The 26,101-nt window shown below is 42.5% G+C and overlaps 1 protein-coding gene across 1 annotated transcript; it reads left to right on the top strand.

Annotated features, from left to right (window-relative positions):
- Positions 1-1,665: 1,665 nt before the first annotated feature.
- IL12B (interleukin 12B) lies at positions 1,666-11,170 on the top strand. Its single transcript, XM_068980925.1, has 6 exons — positions 1,666-1,753; positions 4,938-5,213; positions 5,804-5,921; positions 7,902-8,119; positions 9,523-9,680; positions 11,045-11,170. Exons 1-6 carry the CDS (start codon positions 1,666-1,668, stop codon positions 11,168-11,170), a joined length of 984 nt encoding a protein of 327 aa, XP_068837026.1.
- The last annotated feature ends 14,931 nt before the right edge of the window (positions 11,171-26,101 follow it).

The raw sequence follows: 26,101 nt of genomic DNA, 5'->3' as shown, positions 1-26,101 counted from the left end.
AATATGTTTGGTTGGCTTCTATAATATGTCATCTCATTGCATTCTCTCAACAATGCTTTGAAATGGGTCTTATACCCATTTTATAGATGAGGAAACTGAGGCTCAGAGAGTAATTTGGCCAATACAAAACAAATAGTGAGTGCTCAAACCAGAATTCAAGCCCATGCTGCTGTACTCCATGCCTGCAAATGTAATAACTGGTCCTCTGTGGCAACTAGAACTTCACTACAGTCACAGCTTGAACTAAACTGATAGATGTGCCCCTGAAAATTCCATGCTTTCAGTGACAAAAGTGCTGACGGTGCTCGGGAAGGGCTGACCTCTAGTCCTGACTCTGCCACTCATAACCTTTATAATATAAGGAAATAAAGTAGGTGGCAAAGTGCCCCCAGGATTAGCATCATTCTGACAGCCATGATTTGTCGATATTTCATCACCCTGACCAAGGGGTGCTTATTTTTAAGGTATTTTGCCAAAAACTTTTTGAGTCTGGTCTTCGTATAGCCCATTGGTTTTTGAAACTATATTCCTACAGGAACATTGGAGAGCCAAGATGGATAGAGGTGTGTCCGACTGAAAATAAATAACAATCTCCATCTAATTTTCAGTCTGAAAATTTTCATAAACCCTGAATACTAATCTTGACTGAGTTTCACTGTAACATGGCGAATTCACTATAACATGGCTAATTTAGCACAAAAGTATGCATTTAATTACTCTGTGGTGAATATTCAGTATTTTATGGTCTTCTCCCAAGGAACATCTTGATTTTCAGGGGCTCTGGACCCTGGACATGTGTTAAATCAATGGGCCTTGAAGAGTAGTCTTCAGACCAGCAATATCAGCCTCCCCTGGAAGCTTATAGGAATGCAGATTCCTACACCCAGACTGCTGAATTAGTTATTTTAGGGTCAAGGTATGGGGTGGGGTCACCAGTCTGTGCTTTAGCAAGGATTCTAGGTTATTCCGACATACACTGAAGTTTGAGAACCACTGGTTACCTTACATGGGAGAAAATAATCTTTGTGTTTGGAACAATTACAGCCTAAACAGGAGAGAAAGGAAACTTCTTTAACAAGGGCTGAACTCATTGCCAGAACTTGAAAGGTCACTTCAAATCTGACTCCCCCATAATACGGATATGTAGCTTATTTCCCCAACTGGAGGATAGGCATTTAACAAAGTGACTTAAGAAATACTTGTTGAATGAAACTATTTGCTCCTGGAAGTCAGGATCCAGGTAAAAATCCTTTTCAGTTTCAGCTGTTCTAGCTCAGTACCCTCTACATAGGAAGCAAATAATGACTGAATGTCAATCCAGACAAGTCACGCTCCTTCTCTGAGCCTTAGGTTTCTCATCTTAAAAATAAGAGGATTGTATCAGATGGCTGGCCTTAGGTCTCCTTCAGCTTCAGATCATCTGTGGTTCTCTGTTCGGAGATGTTCTTACCCGGAGACTGGCAGAGGGCTCCTGGAATTCACTGCAAATTAACCTGACAGCAGAGAAGGAAGCGGAAGATAAAGATTAAAGACAAATGGAATACACAGAATGTGAATATGCTTTCCAAATGTGACTGTGTAACTACTGACATTTTGTCTTCTCCTACCCCTGCTCTTCTTTTTTCTTTTCTTCCTTCTCCTTCTCTGTTTCTGCCCCTCATGCAGATGCACCCTCAGCAGTTGGTCGTTTCCTGGTTTTCCCTGGTTTTGCTGGCATCTCCCATCGTGGCCATATGGGAACTGGAGAAAAATGGTAACCAGCCTTTCCTGATTCTCTCTGAAGGTCCCAGGGCCTAAGCCAGAACTGTCAGTTAGTCCTGTTGAGAAATTAGACTGAAATGGGCAGGCACTGGGGCTTCACTCTGGGATAACAGCAGCCCTCTGTCCTTGTTCCACCTTTGAGGATATGTATTGTGTGGCTTGAGGGTATCTATATTGTTTGGCTCTCACATTAAATGTCAGAGAAGGAGATTTTGGTGGACTATGGTAGGAAAAGAGATACAGACTTTACCAGTATTACTAAAAATCAGCTGTATCATATGATTAAAATTCCAAAGTGAGGGATTTGAAAAGTATAAGAACTATGTCTTCCACTCCACCATGCAATATCAGCCCCTCAGTTGGCACTGAGATCACTTACCTCTGACCAAGCACTTTGGGGAAAGCATGGGATTTTAGACCCACATTGACTTCTGTTCAGGGCTGATTCTGCCGCTTATTAGTTATGTGACCTTGAGCTGGGTCACCTCTGAGCCTGAGTTCCCTCAAGTAAACTGAAAATTATGAAGTTATATCTACTACAAAGATTATTAAATATACTAGTGAATACAGAAGACAACTCAACAGATAACGAAGTGACAGTGAATGTTAGCTAGTATTATTGTTTTGGTTGTTTAAAATAATGTGTCTGGTGATTGAAGGCCATCTATTTATTATCCCAGTGATCAATAAAAATTATTAGTAGAATAATAGGTACTTATTATTAGAATAAGGGATTCCCTCTATCCTTCTAGTATCTCACATACAACAAATATGTATTAACAGATTGTTAGCTGTTTCTGAAAAGCCCTCAGATATTTCTCTTTGATGTCAATGTAATAACATAGACAATTACTGTCTTTAATTGTATAATAATAATGTTTATTGAAAACAGCATCTCATTTAATTCTCACAACAACCATAAGAGATAGGAACTGTTTATACTCCATTTTACAGATGTTAAAAGTAGAGGCTGTAGAGATTAAGTAACTTACCAAATTTCACCCCGTAAGGGTGGAACAGAAACTTAACCCCAATTCTGTCTCACTTCAATGCTTATGTGCTGAAGTATTTGAAGAAGGTTTTACCCGAAGGACATGAAGCAATTGTTTCCTCTGTCCTCAGACAGCTGAGCAAGAGGAAATAGGCTTGCATTTAAAATGAAGACATTGCAGCTGATCATGAGAAACCATCTTTCAGTAGTGAGAACACACTACAGTGGATCCCTGAAAGAAATCTGGGGCTCTTCCTCTGTTCTTAAGAATTTATGGAAGACAAGGATCCAACCATCCCTACTCTGCCTCAGGAGAGTCTGAGAGTTTTAGACCCTCCCCTGAATAAAGAGAAAGGTCTGAGCCAGATGACTGTTCCAAACCCTTCCAGCTCTGGGATTTTGAGCGAGCTCAGGAGGTATGGCCCTTGCATAGCCTGCCCTTAGTTACTTCTGATTTGGTAAACCACAGAAATTCCAGAAAGTCAAAGTGAGAAACAGTGAGAGGGCATGCGACTCTGGCAATGAGACAAGATGCCGCTGGGCGCTAGGTTCTAGACACATCTCCTCATGCAGCTGTTTCCCCTGCCCTTGGACAGGTATCTTTGTCTTCTGAGTCATAATTGTGACAGGAAAATAGCCCTGCTGTTTGGTCACCAGTGTGACAGAGAAAGTCAAAGGTGCCATGTAGTTTTATATCGGCACAGCTGACCATTTTCAGAGCTGGGCCCCAGGTACTTTTACATCAGGTCTGTGTTACCCATTCAGTAATTATAAATCCCTTTGATGTCAAGTGGGAACTTTATATTCCACAATGATTCACATTGGGATGCCAATCACAAGAGCCAGCAGTGACAGAGCACTTAAGGGCACTGGGTCAAGCTCTTAGATGAATTAACTCTTGTAATCCACACCTCCACCTTCTGGAACAAATTCTAATACATTGCTTATTTTGAAGATGATGACACTCAAAGCTTAGAGTAATTGAATGCTTTGCCCAAGGCCACAGGCCAGTGTAAAAGACAGAGCTGAGTCCTAACCCAGATGTGTGTTGACTCCAATATCCGGGCTTTTAACTACCATATCTCTCTAGAGCGGGTTTCAGAATCATCTGCAGAGATTACAAATAGGTCACTGGACCCAGCTCAAAGTTCTTGATTCAGTAACTGAGAATTTGTAGTTCTAACAGAGTCCAACGTGCTGCTGCTGCTAATAGTTGGATGATCATGCATTGAGAACCACTGCATTAAACAATTCTATTTAATTAATAATTGATGCATGAATGAATGAAGTTTTGATATGAAATACTCTTCAAAATGCGATATTAGGCCATTCCACAAGTGCCAGTTTAGATGCTGGTATTAAAGCTTCAGGGCAAAGGCCTAAGATAGAACTCTTGTGGTTCTAACTTGATGTAACCGTGCTTAACCTCTTGGCCTCAGTACCCTTCTCTATAAGATGGGAAGACTGAGATCTACCGAACTGCCTTGTAAGAGTGTAAAGTAGCTTTTAAAAACACAGAGGGAATGAAAATCTCCATTGGTGAGTTTCATGCAGTAGGAAACAAATCCTTCAGTCCCTGTGGAAAATTGGAAAGCAGTTTCTGGCACAGTTGTCTAACCTTTGGTCCGTGAATAACAATAACAACTAATTCTGAGTGACAGATTCTGTGCTAAGTGTTTTACATGCTTTTATCATTTAATCCTCACAGCCAAACCTACAAGGCAGATACTATTATTATTGTTATCTTACAGACAAGGAAACTGAGGCACGGGGTGATTAAGTATCTTTCTCAAAATTCCCCAGCCAGCTAGTGGGGACAGGATCTCAGTCCTCATCAGTCTTTCTCAGCACTTATCCTCTATGTACGTGAATTGTGCTGGAAGTTTCCTGTGTCCACCAAGACTTTGAGAAAGTATTGTGCTGATTGCAATTTTTGGTATATCTAGGTCTTCCTCATCTGCCAGCTAATCAGAAGTTAACTATTAATGGCAGCCTGACAATCAGTCAGTGGCAGCTATTACACTTAGCTTCTCTCTTCCACAATTTTGAACCCAAGTGAAGCCTGATAACCTGAGGTCATCTTCAGCAAGCATTTGCTGTTATTAGCAAGGTTGTGCTTCAGCCATTCAGATGCCCAGGTGATACAAAAAACACAGTCCAGTTCTCCAATCCCTGTGCTCTCCAGTTTATGTTGTAGAATTGGATTGGTATCCTAATGCTCCTGGAGAAACAGTGGTCCTCACGTGTGACACTCCTGAAGAAGACGGCATCACCTGGACCTCAGACCAGAGCAGTGAGGTCCTGGGCTCTGGCAAAACCTTGACCATCCAAGTCAAAGAGTTTGGAGATGCTGGGCAGTACACCTGTCACAAAGGAGGCGAGGTTCTGAGTCGTTCACTCCTCCTGCTGCACAAAAAGGAAGATGGAATTTGGTCCACTGATATTTTAAAGGATCAGAAAGGTAATCCCATCCCCTTGGGTGGTGTCAGTTTTCTCTTTGGCTCCATAAGAGATAAAGAAAAAAAATTAGAATTTAAAAGGCAAGACATGCTTAATGTGGTTAATGAAGTCATACCAAGTCCCTTACTGAAACCACCCCAAACCTATATTTTCCTTTGCTTTGTTTTTCCTTTGCTGGACACTTTGGATTATCAACCATCAAAATCTCCTGTTGAGAGAGTTTCAGAGGGAATCTAGATGCTTTTCCTCAGGTTCTTTTCAAATAGCAGTAATATGATTGGATGACTAATGGAAGTTAATTAACATGCAGTGTGCATAACTCAACTCTGGGCTGATAGCCTTGAAAGAGATTAATACCTCCCTCTGATATGTCAGGTGTGTAGTATAATCTATAGAATCAACATCCTCTTGGGACCTTCCCAGTCCTCGCTGAACTGCCTGCCAGGGGAACAGGAGCATTTTTCAAGGACATAAATGGAAAATCTTCACTCTTATACCACACGGTGGTCTGTAATTTATGGCAATAAAAATCAGCAATTTTAAAAGAAAGAAAGTCCCTAAATTTTGAATTTTTGTTCTTTTCAAATCCAGAACCCAAAGCTAAGAGTTTTTTAAAATGTGAGGCAAAGGATTATTCTGGACACTTCACCTGCTCGTGGCTGACAGCGATCAGTACTAATCTGAAATTCAGTGTCAAAAGCAGCAGAGGGTAAGTGAAACCACTGGGGTTTCTCAGCACTTCTCTTAAACTTTCTCATTAAGAAAATAAGGGCAACCTAGCAATAGCCTATCGGTTAATGAGAAGGGAGAAAATAAAATCAACCCTATGTTTTTAATCCTCCCCTCCACATATACACACCCTTGCCTAAATTAGGGAAAGAACATGAAGGTTTACGCTAATTGCCTGAATAAATGTAAGCATTAGAACAGGATATTATTGGGGCTTGGAGTAGCCTCTGCTATGTATGAACCCACACAACCAAATTGCCTGGCAATGCTTCATTAAGGCTCATAGCACCACAGGGAGAGAATAAAAGGAGAAATCAAAGCTATGAAGGACTTGTCAAAATTGCACCTTGAGTCAAAAATAGAAACAAGAGCCCTAGGGCATGGATCTTGTAAGCCCTGAGACCAACTCCAAAAGCTCTGTGAAGCTTCTAGAAATTTTCCCAGGGCCACTTCAACTCCTTTTTATTCTGCTGACACTACTAATCTGAAGTTCACTGTTTGTTCAATGCACTTGGACTTACCCCAGGAAACCAATTCCCTTGGTACGGAACCCACGTTAGCCCTCTATGTGACTTCCTTCCCTCTCATCTAAGTTCCAAAACTTGATAGGCTAGCGGAACAAACCCTAAGTGATCACCCTGGCCTGGCCACTATTTAACTGAGTAAACCATTGGAGTCTTACTATTCCATCTTTAAAATGAAAATGCTTATTAACGAAATGCTTATACAAGTTCACAGAGACATAGATGCAAGGGTTCATCGTGGTGTTCTTGGTAATCTGCAGGGCAAAGGTTAAACAGTGAGGTACATTATCCCCCCTCTTATTGTGCAGTCTTCAAAATGAATAACCCAATCCATGTGGTGTGTCATGGAGTACTCCATATGTTCAGAAGGGGGAAAGATGGTTGCAGAATTATATATATACATACATATGTGTGTAAATATGGGTGTCCCTGATGGCTCAGTGGTAGTCTGCCTCCCAAACAGGAAATGCGGGTTTGATCCCTGGGTCAGGAAGATTCCCTGGAGAAGGAAATGGCAACCCACTCCAGTATTCTGGCCTGGAAAATTCCATGGATAGAGGAGCCTGGCAGGCTACAGTCCATGGGGTCACAAAAGAGTCGAGCACAACTTAGCAACTAAACAACAACATATATAATATAATAATATGTTAGAATTTTAAAACTTATAAAATACATATTTTATATGTATATATAATTTGATCCTTTTTCATAAAAATAAAACCGATGTATGTGTATATAGACAAATACATGTATATGCATATATGTGTGTGCGTGCTAAGTCACTTCAGTCATGTCCAACTCTTTGCAACCCCATAAACTGTGGCCCACCAGGCTCCTCTGTCCATGCCCTTCTCCAGGGGATCTTCCCAACCCAGGGATTGAACCTGCATCTCTTACGTCTCCTGCATTGGCAGGAGGGTTCTTTACCACTAGCACCACCTGGAAAGTCCTTATGTATACATACATGTGGATAAATGATTGCTTTGAATATTCATAGAATAATGTCTGAAGGGATACAACAAGCCAGGAAAAGTATTTGTATTTATATCTAGGGGATGAGATTATGGTTAAAAGGGGGACTAGAGTTCAAAGAGGCATACGCATTTCATTTATACACCATCTTTATCGTCTTAATAATAGGTATGTATTGATTTTTGTTCAGGAAAATGAATTAAAATGTTTGATAAGGAGATTTAACCAGGAGCTTTGGATCCAAAAATTTTCAGATTCATTTAGGCCAGAGGCATATAAGTGCAGAGTTGTTTCTAATCACTTGTACTACTTTTCGAAGCGACACTTGGTCTCGTGGGGAGAGCAGTTGCTATCCCCTTGAGAGAAATCGAACCAATTGGAGAAATTGCATCCTTGGACAGATGTCTGGCTACAACGGCTAGTGACTCGCCTACAGTCATGTGATAACTTGTCTTTGATTTCAGCTCCTCTGACCCCCGAGGGGTGACGTGCGGAGCAGCGTCACTCTCAGCAGAGAAGGTCAGCATGGACCACAGGGAGTATAACAAGTACACAGTGGAGTGTCAGGAGGGCAGTGCCTGCCCGGCCGCCGAGGAGAGCCTGCCCATTGAGGTCGTGATGGAAGCTGTGCACAAGCTCAAGTATGAAAACTACACCAGCAGCTTCTTCATCAGGGACATCAGTGAGTCTGCTTGATTGTATGTTACTTAATCAGGATGATGCCGTTCATCACATGTTCACAGTGCCCCATGCGGTGGGGTGGGGGCTTATACTTGCATTATCTCTTACTCTTCACCTCCACCCCAAAATAATTACTACGTAGATACAATTACTGCTTTTAAGGAAGAGGAAATTGAGTCCTGGCTAGGTTAAACATCTTGCCCCAGATCTCACAGCTAGCAATTCAGACCTAGACTGCCTCAGAAAAAGCAGGCCCCTGGTTATGCTTCTGTTTTGCTACCCAAGCACCTTCCGTGATGAATCCAAGAGCAGTCCCGCAAGCATAATATTCATATGCAGAACCAGAGCTTTCCCTCCTAATTGCAATTATTCCCAACTAGTCTTTCTTAGCATTTGAAAGAGACTTCTTTATAAATTGGCAGGCGGAGATTTTGCCATTTGTCATATCCTTCACCGTTTATCCAGTGAACATGCATCGTGACGTAAAATGTGATAGAATCACGGAACCTACTCTAGCATTCGCGGAGGGACTGCCTTTGGTGGGAAGGAGAGGGTGGGGTCTTGTTCATGTGAGGTGGCCAGGGAAGGTCTCTGTGACGAGGTGGCATTATCTGAGTCCTAAGGAAAACAAGATGCCATTGTGTTAAGAAAGAGGAAAGAGTATTTGTGGAACATCTAGGAGCCTTTTGTCTTTGTGTGGAGAGGTGCTGGGTCCAGATGTTTCAGGCCCATTCGATGGACTCCCTCTCCCCGCTACACCCTTCTAGAAGAAGGCATATTATTTGAGGACAGAGTCTTTCTGACACTCAGGGATGTGCCTTCTGTGCACAGTCCAGTGGCTGGCACATAACAAGGGCTTTTTATTGAATGAATGTGTGACTGAGCATAGAGACAAGTTGGCTTAACTGCCACAGGATAAGTCAGTGTCAGCTTCCATGAAAAGGTGAAAGAGAGAGCACTAGGTGGGAATCTCTCATCTAGTCCCCAGCAAGAGGCTCTGCCCTTTCTGAGTTTGGTGCAGAGAAGAATGACTGTAGAGAGGGTGGTCCTTCCCTGCCAGCCCAGATGTAAGTCTTGTTGTCTCTGAGATCTTTTCTCTGAGCACCACACAGAGGTGGTTCCACCCCCCAAGGCCTGTATAACTGCACAGTGATGAGAAGGGTTCTGAGTCTCTCTTAGGTTCAGCCAAAGCAGCAGTTGGTGAGGACTGCCTCCCTCAGGCATCAGCATGAGCGTCACCTGCAGGGGTGACTCATGTCTGTCAACCAGGAGATCAGAGAAGTTCAGCAACTATTATATGGACCTAGGCTCAGAGCTGGTCAACAGCGAAAGTGGGGTCAGAAGCCAAAACTACCTTACCCCAAAGCCCCATTAGGAAAATAACTGTTTCTCTCTCTTCTACAGTCAAACCAGACCCACCCAAGAACCTGCAACTGAGACCACTAAAGAATTCTCGGCAGGTGGAGGTCAGCTGGGAGTACCCTGACACATGGAGCACCCCACATTCCTACTTCTCCCTGACGTTTTGTGTTCAGGTCCAGGGAAAGAACAAGAGAGAAAAGGTAAGATGTGGTTCAGGTGCCGTCTGTTCTGTAGTCAGGTTTACGTAGGCCCACATCGAGAAGATTAATAATGCTAGTAACAGCTAATGTTTAGTTGGTACTTTCTATGTGCCTGAAACTCTGCTGAGGGTTTTCCTTGCATATCTCACTTATTTCTCACAGTAACCCCAGAAAGGCAGGCAGTGTTATGTGTACCACTTCACTAGTGAAGACTTTGAAGCTCAGAGAGGTGGAGTGACATGCCCAAGGTCACCCAGTTAGGAAGTGGCAGAACCGGGACACAAACTCAGTCTCCAGGACACAAAGGCCACGCACTTAAGACCCTACTGCCACCAGTATGGTTGATCATTAATGTTTGCTCTCAGAATTGGCCTCAATATAGAATACCTGGGCTCCAGGAGCCTAAAATAATTGTTTCTAATGAATGAATATAATGGGTGATAAAACATCCATGCTGTGTTTCACTTAAAGTGTTAGAAAATTCCTAGCTTGTGAAATTGTCTTATTGCACAGAATGTTGTCTCAGACATTGGCTTTCAAACTTCCTTGCCTGAGCATCATAATCTCAAGTTCCTAGAGGCCCTTTTATAGATCCAAAGACTCCTTGGACCCCAGTTTTAGAAATCACTAGATAAAGAAAGGCCTTATTCAGTATAGTGTTTAAATGTGGTAGAAATTCGATGATTCAGGAACTCCCTGAGAATTTTTTTCTGGAAAGGAAGGGCTATTCAGGAGTATATTTTACCTAGATCTTATTTAAAATCTTGCTATGTGCTTCTCAATATATTATTAATATATAGTATTAATAGGTAGTAGTATTTACAGAGCATTTTCTACATGATTAAATGCTACTTTAACTTTTATAAAATTCTATAATGGAGTGATTATTATGATTATCTCTCTTATAAATAAGGAACTGAGATACAGAGAGACTAAGACATTTTCCTGTGGCTACATAGCTAATAAACAGCAATGCCTGGGTTTGAACAAAGATATTTCTGATAAAAGGATAAGACTATAGAATTTCAGAATATCCAGGGAACAGCTAGAGGAAATCTTTCTCAGCCTGCCACTGGCCTAGTACTAGAGTGAGTGCACATGGGGCGTTCAAGCAAGGCAACTGTGCTGAAGAAATGAAGCCTAGACGAATTTCTTCCTCCAGGCTTTGGGCTTACAAGGTAGAAAAATCGTGTCTATGCTGAGAGCTTCTGTCAGTAGGTGGCGCAAGTTCTACATACGCCCTGTGAATTCCGAGAGTAGTGCCCTGAGACTAAGGTGTGGATGTTTTGGGAGACTTGTACTTGCCAAAATATGCTCAGCCCACCTTGTGATTGCATTGTCAAAAAGTTCCCTCTCCTTTGCAGAAACTCTTCACGGACCAAACCTCAGCCAAAGTCACATGCCACAAGGATGCCAACATCCGCGTGCAAGCCCGGGACCGCTACTACAGCTCATTCTGGAGTGAATGGGCATCTGTGTCCTGCAGTTAGGTGAGCAAGCCAGCAAAGCCCAGCCCAGACTTGTGCACTCAGTGTACCCACGGTCAGGACAATGGTGGGCATGGTGTGGGGCAGGAAGGGGGGACGGTGCCCAACACACAGTCGCCAGAGATAGAAACGTACATTTGTTCATTAATGGGTGTTTGTTGGATGCCCATGGTATTCCAAGCACAGTGCTGGGCACAGGGATACTACAGTAAAGAAAGCAGGCACAGGTCCCACCCTTCCAGAAGGGAAGGCAAAGAGAGAGAAGTAGCAGAAAGTCAGATAACAGGTGGCCTGCAAGCTGTTTCCAGGAATTAAAATCTTATCTGGCAACCCTTGGGGCCACTGAAGGGCTTTAAGCAAGGAAATGACATGATCAGATAGATGGTCTTTTAAGAAAACTCACAAGAGAACCTCTGGCAAGTACAGTACCAGCAAAATCTTAGGCCACATAAGGAAGAGGAGGACCCTTCTGACATGGAATCCCCAAAACCCAACTGCTCAAATAATGTGTTGTGTGAAATAAGGGTTTGCTACTGAATTTTGAATCCAGATAGATGCTCGGCGTTCTTTTCCAGGTTCTAACCTCAGGATGAAACCTCAGAGGAAAAGTGGAAGACATTATGCTAAATTTTTAAAAGACATGACGGAACAGACCTCCCCAAAGATATTTTCTACCAGTTTGCTTTTTTTTTAAGATTATAAAGATGTCTTTGCTGTATTTTTGTATTTAAAGGTAAATGCCCACTGAAACAATCAGCTAATTTATTTATAGTGTTTCCAGCTAGCAGGTCACAGCTGACTTTTATGTTATTTAAATATTTAAGTAATTTATGTATTTATTAATTTATTACTGTTATTTAACATTTGTGTGCCAAGATATGTTTCATACACTCATGACCTGATACAAGGAATGGGCCTTATTATGCAAAATGTGAATTTTTGTGTTATTTATACTGACAACTTTTCAATTGAGGCTGCAAGTGCTTCAGTTTTATGACAACCAGTAAGAACACAATGTTCTGATGCCAGCACCATAATATATTTGTGATGGATGGGAACACAAGAGATAGTTAAACAGAGACATGAACACACAAACTGAGAAGATCCTAGACAGCAGATATTAGTTCTCGTGTCCATGAAGACTTTCTTGAAGTTGTGGTGATAACTCAGGGTTTTCTGCACCTCTAAGCAAGTTTAGTCTTTGGATACCTGAACTTAGAATTTTAAAAGATGATTGAAATTGAAATTCAGCTTCAGCCTTTCTGGCAGCCCCCGCCACCTTCTATCTCTAAGACATAGGAGAGTGATACGGAGAAATCGTTAGTGTCTGGAAAATACAAAGAACTTACAATTCAAGAGAGAAGACAAGCGTAGTTATGGCTAAGGACATAAAATTGTCAGAATTGCCAGTTGTTCCTTAATAGCCACACAAAGAAGCAGACAGATGCAAAGAAAACAGCCAAGAATCTCTTACTTGTCAGCATGAGGGAATATGACAAGCGGATATAACCAGAAAGTGCCAAGCCATTAAAATGATACTTTTAAGTAATGAATGTGCTTTCTGTAAAATGACTCCATTTGTTTTCTGTTTACTCATTTATTTTTATATTCTGATGGTGAACTAATAAAAATATAATTCTTTGCAATAATATTTTGGACTTTCTCAGTTGACTGGGTATGCCATTCTGTTGATCAGGGCTGCATTATTTTTCCCCTGTTGTTGAAGAATCACCCCACCTTGGAGCAATTTCGTTTCTGGTTTTGCAGAATGGACCCTTTCCCCTTATAGGGAAGTCAGTGTCTTGCTGAGCTCAGGAAGTGTCCCTGGGGCCTGACGACGACAGGGGACTCTGTGAGAGCACTCAACTGCATCATGCCCCTTCAGGGATGGGATATTCTTGCTTCACCTTCTAACCTGGAATCAATCCTACTGGCTTCCAAAGCATCATGAAAAAAATTTCCCAACTGGTAGAGCCATGGGCAGCCCATCCCATAAGTCCAGCTCCAGTGTTTATTGAGGGTTTACAGTGTGTCTGACCAACTGCTTGGGCCCTGGGGTTGAGCAGTTCCAAAAATCCTTGTGTTGCTGCCCCCAAACAGTGCCCACTCTTGGCAAAGCTTATAAGACTAAGATGAAAAGTTAACTTCAACACCACTAAGTGCTAATATGTTCACTGTATATGGCGCCCTGGGGTGAGAATGAAGATGGATTGGTATAATATGGAGTCACCCAAGAAGGCTTGATAGAGAAGGGGATGTGCCTACTCTGAGCTCAAAGAATGGCCAGGGCCTGCCAGTTCCTCTTTGGTTCCTCCCATGGAAAGAACAAGTGGTGGAGTGGTGTAGTTAAAGATAATGGTGTGTTTTCTCTATCTTCAAAAGCCACATGTACACATCTGGCTCCCTTATAATGGCAAGGTAATTATAATAGGGATGTTTATTTACATTCCTTATTCTAAATATCCCCTGAACCCCCAACTTCACTACTCTCCTGGTCTGGACAAATGTTGTGAAGTTTCTGTCATCTTAATTCAACATTTGAAACATATCATCTTGTGTGATAAGCCCACTCTTGATAGCACATGTTTGGTTAATAGTAACTATATGTATCCTCCTGAGTACATTTCATCTAGAGATACCAAAATACTTACTGGGCACTTAATGAACAACACTAACCAAGAAAAATATAATTACACCTCATCAGCACAGAGACATGGGGACCTTTCCCAAAACTTCCGGCCAGCCTGGGGCACCGCTCAGGTGTCCTGGCTCCACCAATGCCCAGTGCTTTCCTAACGCAACTTCTTAGCAGTTGATTAATTTTAGTTACATATAAGCTATGGAGAGTTTTCCTCTTTGAAAGATACTCTCCAGGACAGTCCTTTTTATTTGGAAAATAGCCACTACAAATTCATCAAATGTCCCAGCAAAAAGCTCAGGATGGGGAACCCAGAGCCTGGGTCCTAGGCCTGGCCAGTCCTGCTGTGTGACCATGTGACCTTTGGCAGAGCACCAAACATAATCTGTTCTCACTCCCAGAGGCCTTCTTCCCTCATGCACCTCCTCAGCTCAAAGGTTGGGAAGCTAAGTAATCACTTTTCCAGTTGCCCTTGCTTCTGAGCAAGGCTGTGAGACCCAGTTCTGGCCCATGAAGTAGAAGAAAACTCTTCCGAGGGTTTACCTGATTTAAGAAACCAGAGCCATGGGTAGTATCTCCCTTCCCCTCCTTCCTCCTCTCTTGAGCAGATGAAATTTAAGACGTTTCAGAGGATACCTTGAATGCAGGATAGAAACCATCATGCTAAGACAGTAAAGAGAAAAAGACTCTGAGACCCTAGTGACATCATCAAGGGGCTGAACCAACCCAGACTTACTGTTGTGTTAGAAAAGCAGACCCGTATGTGTGGTTTTTTAATTCTGGTAAAATACATACAACATAAAATTTACCATTTTAACCATTTTTAGGTGCAGAATTCAATAATATTAACTACAGTCACACTGTCTTGCAACCATCACCGCCATTCAGCTCCAGAACTTACTCTTCTTCTGAGGCTCTGTACCCATTAAACAGCTCTGTTTTTAAAACAGAAAATGAATAAACTGAAAATTAAATAAAGACATCCTCCTACATATTCATCCCCATCTACAGGAGGCTGTTGGCCAAGTCAGATAAAGGAGCCAGGTGAGCACAGGAAGGAACTGGCATCAGAAAATCTGGTTCTACTCCTTACAGTTGGCACAACCCTGGGAAGGCCCTGGAGGACTTGATCCTAATGATGCCAGGTAGGATCCTGGTAATACCCTACCTCGCCTGGTAGGGTTGCCATAGTCAGGAAGCCTGCTTCAAGGGCAGCCTGAGTGTCAGCAGGATTCACATGGTGGGGTGCAAGAGGAGGAGATGAGGGGTTACCTCTTGAGGGTTAAAAGCACTATGAAATGAGATCATCAGTTTATCATGATCAGTACAGTACCTGGTCTACCATAAGCACCCAGAAAATGGAAGTTATTTCCACTGACTAGCTCTGTGATCTTGAGCAAGTTACTTAAGCACCTCAAGCCTCAGTAAAATGAAATAATAATGGTTCCTATCTCACAAGGAAGTTGAGAGGATTAAATGGAATAACACTCAGAAAATGCTTAGAAAAATACCTGATCCATAGAAGTACTCAATAAAAGCTTGTTGTTAATATTCTTACCATATTACTTATCACCTGAAAGAAGCATAATTTATCACCCATGCTTTTGGGAGGTGGTAAGATGGAGGAGTCATTGTTAGGAGGCCCTGATGTCTATAAGAACTAGGTTGGGATGGAGGCAGTATTAGTCAGTGGAGAAGAGGCAGTTCAGCCCCTTGAGACTGAAAACAGTCTTCAGTGTAGAATCCCTTTCTCATAAATAAAGTTGCAAAAACATCCCCATGGGGGATACCAAGATGCAATGAAAGCAGTTGCTGCCCTCAGGGATCGTAGTCTAGTGAAAGAGAAATGGGCCAAATACAGCGACAATATTAAAATACAGGCTAGCTAGCGTAAGAGCATGTGTACCCTAAAAATTTCTTTTTATAAAGGGTTACAGCTTCTAGGAAGAGCCTGTCATTCCTTTTCACCTTCCTGGATGCAATAATTTGGCATAAACCTATCAATTCACTTTACCTATAAATCAGACTGTAATCATTTCTTTCCATTTCATTTCAGTACAGCCCATCTTCCAGGACAGAACCTGTGAGCAAAATATATTTGGACAAGACTTTCTCCAGAGGGTCATATTATACCAAGGAAATGAATTCCCTCTCTCAAGCTCATAAAATGCAAAAATAAAATCAGCTTTCGGGCTGAAGGCGGAAGAGACCAAGCGTGAATACTGAAAAGCCTCCTTATGCGGGAAGCAGAATTGATTCACATTTTCCTTCACGCAGGCCTGGGTGCCAGGGCAGCGGTTATGCCCAGCCTCTCACCAGGTGGATGCCCGTGTGTGATGGGCTGCAAGGCTCAGCAGCTGCTCACTAGTCTCCCATTTCCCTTTTTCTTTTGATATAACTTCTTTTTTATTGGAGTTTAGTTGCTCTACAACATTGGGTTCATTTCTGCTGTACAGCCAAGTAAACCAGCTATACATATACATATATACATATACCCGCTCCTTGTCACCGCAGAGCATTGAATAGAGTTCCCTGTGCTATACAGCAGGTTCTCATTAGTTACCTATTTTATCCATAGTAGTGTATACATGTCATTCCCAAGCTCCCAATTCATCCCACCCTTTCTGACCCTCCTTGGTGTCCATACACTTTTTCTCTATGTTTGTGTCTCTATTTCTGCTTTGCCAACAGGTTCATCTGTATCATTTTTCTAGATTCCACATATATGTGTTAGTATACAGTATTTGTTTTTCTCTTACTTTGCTCTGTGTGACAGTCTCTAGGTCCATCCACTTCTCTGCAAGGGGCACAATTTCATTCTTTTTCAGGGATGAGTAATATTCCACTGTATATATGCACCACATCTTCTCCATCCATTCCTCTTTTGATGGAAAATTAGGCTGCTTCCATGTCCTGACTGTTGTTAAGTAGTGCTGCAATGAACACTGGGGTGCAGGTATCTTGAATTATGGTTTTCTCTGGGTATATGCCTAGCCTGAGACTCCTATCTCCTTACATAAGGAGCACAAACTGACTCTCCCCTCCCTGCCCTCTATCCCAGTCTACCTGGCATCTTCCCTGACTGCTTGCTAACTTGAGCAAGGGGGGCTCTAGGGAAGTGAGCATTCTTCGTGTGGTCCTGGAATTTGAGGGAGTAGGAAAGTTGGGGGACAAATCTTAGACAAACTACAGTGTCCAGCCAGCTTTATTCTCCTCACACCTACCAGCTGACATTCATACAGGAGGGAGGGAGTTAAAGTGGTGGCAGGGAGTGTGTGGGAGGATTGCCAATGGGGTGTGCACATGACTCAGGGCTCAAATCCCCACACCTTGCTTACCAGTGATGTGCTTCTAGGCATTTCCTTAATGTCTTTTGGCCTCAGTGTCCTCACCTCTAAAACAAGTATGCTGGCAGGGCCATCACCTCCCAGGGTAACTGTGAGGGTTACCCAAGACCAGGCTCAGAGCACCCAGCACTCAAGTACACAACAAATGTTAGGTACACTTGCTGTTTTTCTAAAGTCAGGCCAAAAAGAACCAACACTAATGCCACCTCATCTTCCCTCCCTATGGCAGTGAGGGCGGGTTCGGGACATGTACACAAGTCTTCCCATTCTAATTTGTAAATGTATGTCCTCCTGCCCATGAGCCCTCTCCTGGGTACATTGCCAGCTCATAGCAGTGACACCACCCCCAAATTACAGCACCCAGAGCAATGCTCCATTTCAGTAAACCATTGCATGGGTTTCCATTCAACCTTGTGGAATCAGTGGTGGCTTGCCCTTTTCTCTGAAATCCCTCTTTTTTGTGTTTTTAGGGTCCTTGGAGGCTAATCAGACCAATGGTCCCCTAGCTTGTTAGAGCCAGGATCTCTGTGGTCAAATTGAAATCTTAAATGAATTTCCAACATATACAGGGACTGGGGAGGATGGGTACCAGAGGGGCCTTAATTGTGTCTGCAGTATTCTAATTCCTTACAAGAAGGATAGATTAGTAGATTTCCTGCAAAATTAAAAATTAATTTTTTATAAAGTCCTACATGTAAAGTAGACAAAAGCAGAACTTCTGGCTGAAGCTTCCCACCCACTCAGTCTCACCTCCCTGCTCACCACTGAGAGCCCAGGGTATCACCTCAACACCCCTAAACTCTGCAGGGCACCGTGTGAGAACCTCTAGTTTTATAGGTGAGGGAATTTGAAGGGCAGAGAAGGTCGCTGCCTGCCCAAGCACTGATTAATGTCAGGGCTCACACTTGAACTTGGGTCTCTTGACTCCCATTTGGGCAGTTCTTGTTATATTAGGTTATAATTTCCAGAAGACTGTTATTAGAATGGCCAACCTATTGCTAAAGAGGGGAGGCACATTAAAACCTAGGAGCTCCCACAAGCACTTTAGGACTAATGAGTTTCTCGAAATAGTCACCATGCTCCTTGGAATATGGTGTCTAGGACCTAAAGAAGATCGTCTACTCCACTCTCTGGGAGAGCAGAAAACAAACAACAGGGCATGTACCCTATCAGACAAGAAAAGTCAGAATTTTGGGCTGTCCTAGCACTGCTACCAGTCCTGAAGTACCTTACTGCTAATACAATAAAGTGCCCTCTCCTCTGGGCTGGCTTACCAAGTAGAGAGTAGGCTAGATTTCAGCCCCAACATGCTCCTTCCACCAGGGACTCGTGTGCAGTACGCAACTTGCCCAACCATACATAGCAATTCTGGTCACAGTAAGAGGAATATGTGCTTGGTGTAGAGGAAACTGAAGGAGAGGGAGAGCTTTCACTCATTCACTTACGTAGCCAATAGTTGCTAAATGTTTACTGTGCCGGGTGCATAGGTGCAGGAGAAAGTACATTAGTAAGGTGGACAGGTCAATTGCCCTCCAAGATCTTATTGACAGAGATGAAGATGAGGCCATGGACAACAGTGATGTGCTAAGTGTTAGCACAGGAAAGAAAAAGGGTTCTCTGGCATTACAAATTAGGATTCCTCAGGCTGCAAGTAAGAGAGACTCTGCTAAAAAGTGGCTTGGGCAATAAGGAACAACAAGGGCAACCTAATAAGAGCCGTGGAGGTAGGTTGTAGTGGGATGCAATTCAGAGATTTTATGACGTCATCAAGAACAAGGACTCTTGTGAACCCTCCTCCACTGGTTCCTGTGTGCTAGCTTTCGTCCTCACATGTGTCCCTCACGATGGCTGCTGCAGCCCCCAGCATCACGTCCTCACTCTGCCATGCCCAAAGATCAGAAAGGCAGTTTTTTTCTAAATTTTTTTTTTTTTTAAATCAGAGAAGACAGTCTTTCCCAGAGTCCTCCAGCAGAAGCACCCATACCCTACCTACTTGAGAGGCTGGGGAAGCAAAAATATGGCATTTTCACCCTCCAAAGTGGGAAGCAGTCTCTGACAGCAGGAAAGTACTGAGGATGGGAAATGATTATTGGCGAAGCAACCCCAGTGCCTGCCACTGGAGCACAAGGGAGGGACATAGACCCTAGATTTGAAGGTGGGCACCTGGGATAGGCAAAACACCACCGCCACCCCCCACAAAATATGTCCACACTCTATTCCTCAGAACCTGTGACCGTGATGAGATTATCCCAAATTCTCCAGGTGGAACAAGTGTAATCACATGAGCCCTTAAGAGTCAAAGAGTTGGAGAAATGTCTATTTAGATCTCCCACCCCCGCCTTTTTTTTTTTTTTTTGTATTGTTTGTTGTTTTGATATTGAGTTGTATGAGCTGTTTGTATATTTTGCAGATTAATTCCTGGTCAGTTGCTTCATTTGCAAATGTTTTCTCTCATTCTGAGGGCTCGCTTTTCATCTTGTTTATGGTTTCCTTTGCTGTGCAGAAGCTTTTAAGTTTTATTAGGTCCCAATTGTTTATTTTTGTGTTTATTTTCATTACTCTAGCAGATGTGTTCAGATGAAACTATTTGCAGGGTAGGAATGGAGACACAGACGTAGAAAACAGATATATGGACAGAGGCTGGGAAGGGGAGGGTGGGACAAACTGGAAGATTGGGATTGACATATATACACTACCATGTGTGAAATAGGTAGATAGTGGGCACCTGCTTTATAGCACAAGGAGCTCAGCTCAGTGCTCTGTGATAACCTAGAGGGGGTTGAGGTGGCAGGAGGTCCAAGATGGCGGGGATATATGTATACATATAACTGATTCACTTCCGTTGTATAGCAGAAACTAACGCAACACTGTAAAGCAATTATACTCCAACTTAAAAATAAAAACAACAGTCAAAAGACGGCAGTAGAGGGAGAAGTCAAAGACTTTTGAAGCATGAGAAGGGTTTGACCTGCCATCACTGGCTTAAATATAGAAGGGCCACATTTCCAGGAAATGGGGATTTCACTTCCACAACCACAAGGAACTAAATTCTGCCAAAATCCTGAATGAGTTTGGGAGCATATTGCTCCTCAGAATTTCCACAAAGGAATGCAGCCCTGACTTGTGAGACACTAAGCAGAGAACACAGCCAAGCCCATCTAGACCTGTGACTTCCGAAATCCATAAGATAATAAATGGGTATTACTGCAAGCAGCTAAATACAGGCATTTTGTTGCAGAAGCAATAGAAACTAAAGCAAGATCCCAAATGAGAATGCACACATACTGTGACTTTATGAATTAAGAATTGCCAGGTGAAAGGGCTAACATGAGCACAAGTCTAGAAGAGGGAAAGACATGTTTGGAAACTGGCAGAAAACTCATTTCAACTGAAGCCTAGGAGCTTCAGTTGCACAGAACCGTGAAAGCATAGGGGCTAAGAGGAGAAGGGAAGGAGAAAGATGAAAAATAAAGATAAGCAGATATTTAGGAACTAAACCAGGTAGGTCCTCAAATATCAAGCGTGGGCTGCATCATGATGACAACAGAAAGTCACTGAAGGGTTTTAAGCAGACAAGTGATGAGATCTAATTTCTGTATTTACCAGTGCATTGAAGTTGCTACATGGTTAACAGATTGGGAGATGGCATGAGAGAAGGCAAGTGAACCAGGTAAAGGTCACAGCTGTCATCTGGGTGAGAGAGTATGACAATTTGGACTGGGAAATGAGAAGAGAGGACTACTTTGAAAGAAATGATGGAGAGAATTGACAGGGCTTATTGCTTGGAGGGGTGAGAGGCAGAGAAAGAAAGGATGAAAGGATGAAGCCATTCATTCATCCACTCATCAGGTCATTATTTGCACTTTTCACAGTGAATGGTCCAAGACTGAGCTAGCTAGACACAGAATGTTGGCTCAGCATAAACGAACAGTCCTTCTTTACATGGAACTGAGAGGTTTCTGATTTGGCCAATTGGGTCACTGTTGATACCATTCACTGAGAAGGGAGGAGAAGGATTGAATTGGGAAGGAACTGAGAAGAGGGAATAAAAATGATGAGTTCCAGTTTATATCTGAGAACATATATAAGGGACAAGTAATTGGAGCATCCAATAAGCTTTGGATATATGGGTCCAGGGACTTTCCAGTTGGCTCAGTGGTAAAGAATCTGCCTGCCAGTAAAGGAGACATGGATTCGATCCCTGGTCTGAGAAGACTTGCTGGAGAAGAAAATGGCAACCCGCTCCAGTATTCTTGCCTGGAGAATCCCATGGACAAAGGAGGCTGGTGGGCTATAATCTACGGCATCACAAACTGTCAGACACAACTTAGCGACTGAACAACAACATAAGAGTCTGGAACCTGTAAGTGAAATTTGGGCTGGAGATAGGGAGCTGGGGATCATCAGCATATACAAGAAAATTACCTTCAGTAGCCCAAAAGACAATGCCTATGAGGAGAAGGGTTAAGAATTAGAAAATGGGGATTTGCTTTCAAAAGCTTTCGTCTCCACCTTTTTTTTTTTTTTTTTTTTTGCCTTGGGACCAACCCTGAATGAGAGACTAACTGAAACCTGGGACTATCCTCTTCATCAATTTATACTGGCTAAGCCTGGCACCAAAAAGCCCAGGGTTGCTCAATAAAGGTTAACTGAATGAAGGAATGACTCAAGAAGGCAAACAAATGAAACCCAGTGGACTATTCTCTCTCAGATTCTTTGCTCTAAAATAGATGAAACATTTGCTCTCCACTTTTTAAAGTAGCTCCACTGCCCTAGAATGCAGTCTCCCATGTATTTGAATAACTGAATTTAATTCCAAATATTCCCTTAAATTAGTTTCTCACTTTTAAAATGAAATCTCTGGGGACGGAGGTGGGAGGGGGGGTTCATGTTTGGGAACACATGTAAGAATTAAAGATTTTAAAATTAAAAATTAAAAATAAAATAAATAAATAAAATGAAATCTCTCCTTGAAGACTAACACTTCTTTCTTGGGAGACTAACACACAGGAAATAAAGTGTCTCCAAGGAGGCAGCTATTTGATTTCACCAGGCTGGGGTGGTTGTGGGGGAATGGGCAATAAGGAAACAGGAGGGGGCATCCAGCTGACTATTCTTCACCCTTGGAATTTATATATGATATATAGAGAGAAACTGGACTTCCCTGGTGGCTCATTGGTAAATAATCTGCTTGCAGTACAAGAGGTGTGGGAGGAGCCTCAGGTTCTATTCCTGGGTCGGGAAGATCCTGCAGAGAAGGAAATGGCACCCTACTCCAGTATTCCTGCCTAGAAAATCCCAACAACAGAGGGGCCTGGTGGGCTACAGTCCATGGGGTTGCAAAGAGTTGGACACAACTGAGTGACTAAACAACAAATAGTAAGAAATTGATCAAAGGTAACCATTTCACATCCTGTAGAAAATCTTTGGCATTGACATCCAGAAGTGTGTGTAGTGGATAGGAATATGGTGGTATCAGAATATAGAGGTTTTAACCCACCCAGCATATACTAGCTGTGTAAGCCAGGGAAAGCTACTTATCTACTCTGTCCATCAATTCTCTCAGCTATAAACTGGAAGCAATGATAACACCTCCTGCAAAGTGATGGTGTGAATTTAAAATGAGATAATGCAAAAGAGCTCAATGTTCTAAGTTCTCAGTAAATGTTAACTAGTGTATGGGTTTGTTACGACTAATGTAACAAAGTACTACAATCCAAGTGGCTACAAAAACAGAAACTTACTGTCTCACTGTTCTAGAGGCTGGCAGTCCAAGATGAAGCTGTTGGCAGTGCTGATTTCTTCTGGGGGCTGCCAGGGAGGATCTGCTCCATGTCTGTCCCCTAGCTTCTGCTGCTTTGTTGACAGTCTCTGGAGTTCCCTGACTTCTGCTACAACATCCCCATCTCTGCCTTCATCTTCATATGGGGTTTGTTCTCCGTGTGTCTGTGTCCAGATTTCCCATTTTCATAAGGACAAGCTGAACTAGGGGGATACCCAACTCCAGTATGGCGTCATCTTGACTTAATTACATCTGCAGGGACCCTGTTTCTAAAAAAGGTGACACTCCTGAGGGTATTAGAACTTCAACATGTAAATCGGGGTGGGAGGCAAATCCAACTGATAACAGCTAGTATTATTACTGTTAACTTTAATACTATGCTCAGTTCAGTTACCAAATAAACATATCTATCTTTCAAGTTTTTATTTTGAATTCATTTCAGACAGAAAAAAAACATCAAAAATAGTATATTGCCTTCTAACTATTACCCAGCTTCTCCTAATGTTAACATCATCCATAATCTTAGTACAAGAACCTAAATCAGGAAATTAATGCTGATACAGTACTATTAACTAGTTCATAGACCTTATTAAAATTTTTCTAACTGTCCCGCTAGTGTCTTTTCTCTGTCCAAGAATCTAATCCAGGATCCAATACTGCATGTAATTTCATATCCCCATGCTGCTGCTGCTGCTAAGTCGCTTCAGTCGTGTCCGACTCTGTGCGACCCCATAGACGGCAGCCCACCAAGCTCCCCCATCCCTGGGATTCTCTAGGCAAGAACAGTGGAGTGGGTTGCCATTTCCTTCTCCAATGCATGAAAGTAAAAAGTGAAAGTGAAGTCGCCAGTCGTGTCCGACTCTTAGCGACCCCATGGACTGCAGCCTACCAGGCTCCTCCATCCATGGGATTTTCCAGGCAAGAGTACTGGAGTGGGGTGCCATTGCCTTCTCCTCATATCCCCATAATCCAATCTAAACTCTTTGGCCTTCCCTAATCATTTGCTATTTCTACAGTTTGAAGAGCAATGACCAGTTAGTTTGTAAAATGCCTCTCAATTTGGGTTTACCTGATATTTCCTTGTGATTAAATGTGGATTCTGCATTTTTGCCAAGGATCCCACACAATCAACATTGTGCCTTCTCAGTGATCTTGTCAGGCAATTCAACATCACTCAGGGTTGATGTATTGGAGCCATAGGACTGCTCAACACTTGGTGTTGGTGGTGTCCGCCAAGCTTCTCCACTGTGGGGGTTCTATTGTTCCCTGGGAATTAATATAGCTATCTTGTGGAGACATACTGGGAGGCTGTGTTAACATCCTCCTTTTCATCACACTTTCACCCACTAATTTTAGAATATAGTGATGATACTTGCCTGCAGGAATAGTTTTGCCTAACGGTGATTATCTATTTCCATCATTCTTTCTACATTTACTGACTATAATTTTACCATAAAGGAGGCTTTCCCTTCTTCCTATTTTCTTTTTAATAACACATTCCTACATTTGAGGTTATCAGAGGCCACCAAGTTAGTTCCTTAGGGTTCCTTAGTATCTTATTCTTGAGTCTGCCTATTACTGAGGTATTCACTTATGTGCTAGAATAAAGAAAAAAATCTCCTTTGTTTTGCATTTAAACCTCATGGTTTCAGTTCCCATTAATAGAATCTTTGAGGGGAGAGTATGCTAAATGCTTTTCAGGGTGAAGAGGATGTTTAAATTATTCAAGAGAACTGCTTTTAAACAATTTGGATGTACCCATTTACACATAAAACTTAATGCTAACTAGATATAATTTTCATCTACTCATTAAAAGAAATCCCAAAGCATTCCAGAAATCCCTGGTTAGCCTAGTGTTATTCTAGGTCCTTGAAAACAAAATCACTTTCCTTAAAAAAAGAAAAATCATGACTTTGCCTTTTATGAAAACATTTATAAGCACTAATGGTGAAGCTGCTTGCTCCTCTTTCCAAGCACCCACTTCTTTCGCTTTTCCTAATCCATCAGGCATCAGAGTCTTTTTCCAATGAGTCAACTCTTCGTATGAGGTGGATTGGGGGCAGGAGGAGAAAGCGACGACAGAGGATGAGATGGCTGGATGGCATCACCGACTCGATGGACGTGAGTCTGAGTCAACTCCGGGAGTTGGTGATGCTGCCTGTGCTGAGATTCATGGGGTCGCAAAGAGTCAGACACGACTGAGCGACTGAACTGAACTGAACTGAATCTATGAATCAGGCATTCATTCAACAATCACTCACTGAGGACCTACTGTGTGCCAACCTCTTCTCTAAGTGCTGAGACCAAAGACCTGCCCTGAATACCTGCCCAGGGGAGCTTCCAATTTCACGAGCTAAACTACAAACAAAACAAAAAATCCCACTGCTTTGAAGAAACATGAAGTGAGCTCGAGTGAGGGAATAGAGAACAATACGGCAAGAAAGCCTCCATTCAGGCAGGGTCAACCAATGGGATGACCCCTCAGACAAGGTCAGACGTGACAGAGACTGAAAAGAAGGGAGGGGGAAGCCCACGGTGGGGGGTGGGGGCAGAGAGGATCCCGGCAAGTGCCCCGGGTTTCACTTCTGTCTTAGGAGCACTGATTGGGCTACGTTTCCCAGTGGAGTGGTTGTGATGTATCCTTCCGCGAACCGGTCCACTGATGCTCTACAGACAGCCTTCGTCTGTTAAGTCTTCATCTTTTCGTGCCTTCCAATTTCCCTCCCCTCCCCTGCTTAATTTTTTTAACATACAGTTTTGAAAATCTTTCCTCATCTGGAAGAATACTTCATGGAACTAGATAGATAACTAAGATAGATATATAGGGTTTTGGTTTATTTGGCTTCACTGTGTGTCAGGCAGACAAATTTGCATGTAGTAACAAAATGTCACTGGATAAGAGAAACACTGAGTACTGACCCCCAGACTAATATAGAGAAATAACAAATTTGTGAGTTTACACTCAGCCCTAGATCCACAAAAAGAGAACCATTTCACTTTTAAATTATGAAAAAGTTATTTAAATATATAGAAACAAACTCTCATATTAGGCTTCATTTTCCTAACTTCATAAACTGAAGCTACTAAAACTTAAATATCAAAATCTTTCGACAGCTATAATGAGTATAATCCACACAACTGTGCAACCGACTACTTAAAGCACAAAC

The sequence above is a fragment of the Capricornis sumatraensis genome, chromosome 9 (assembly GCF_032405125.1).
Source record: "Capricornis sumatraensis isolate serow.1 chromosome 9, serow.2, whole genome shotgun sequence".
NCBI classification, from domain to species: Eukaryota; Metazoa; Chordata; class Mammalia; order Artiodactyla; family Bovidae; genus Capricornis; species Capricornis sumatraensis.
This window is presented reverse-complemented; position numbering and strand designations above follow the sequence as displayed.

Coding starts and splice junctions, on each gene's coding strand:
- IL12B (XM_068980925.1), top strand. CDS start 1,666: ATGCACCCTCAGCAGTTGGTCGTTTCCTGGTTTTCCCTGGTTTTGCTG. Junction 5,214..5,803: donor TATTTTAAAGGATCAGAAAG/GTAATCCCATCC, acceptor TTTCAAATCCAG/AACCCAAAGCTAAGAGTTTT. Junction 8,120..9,522: donor CTTCTTCATCAGGGACATCA/GTGAGTCTGCTT, acceptor TCTCTTCTACAG/TCAAACCAGACCCACCCAAG.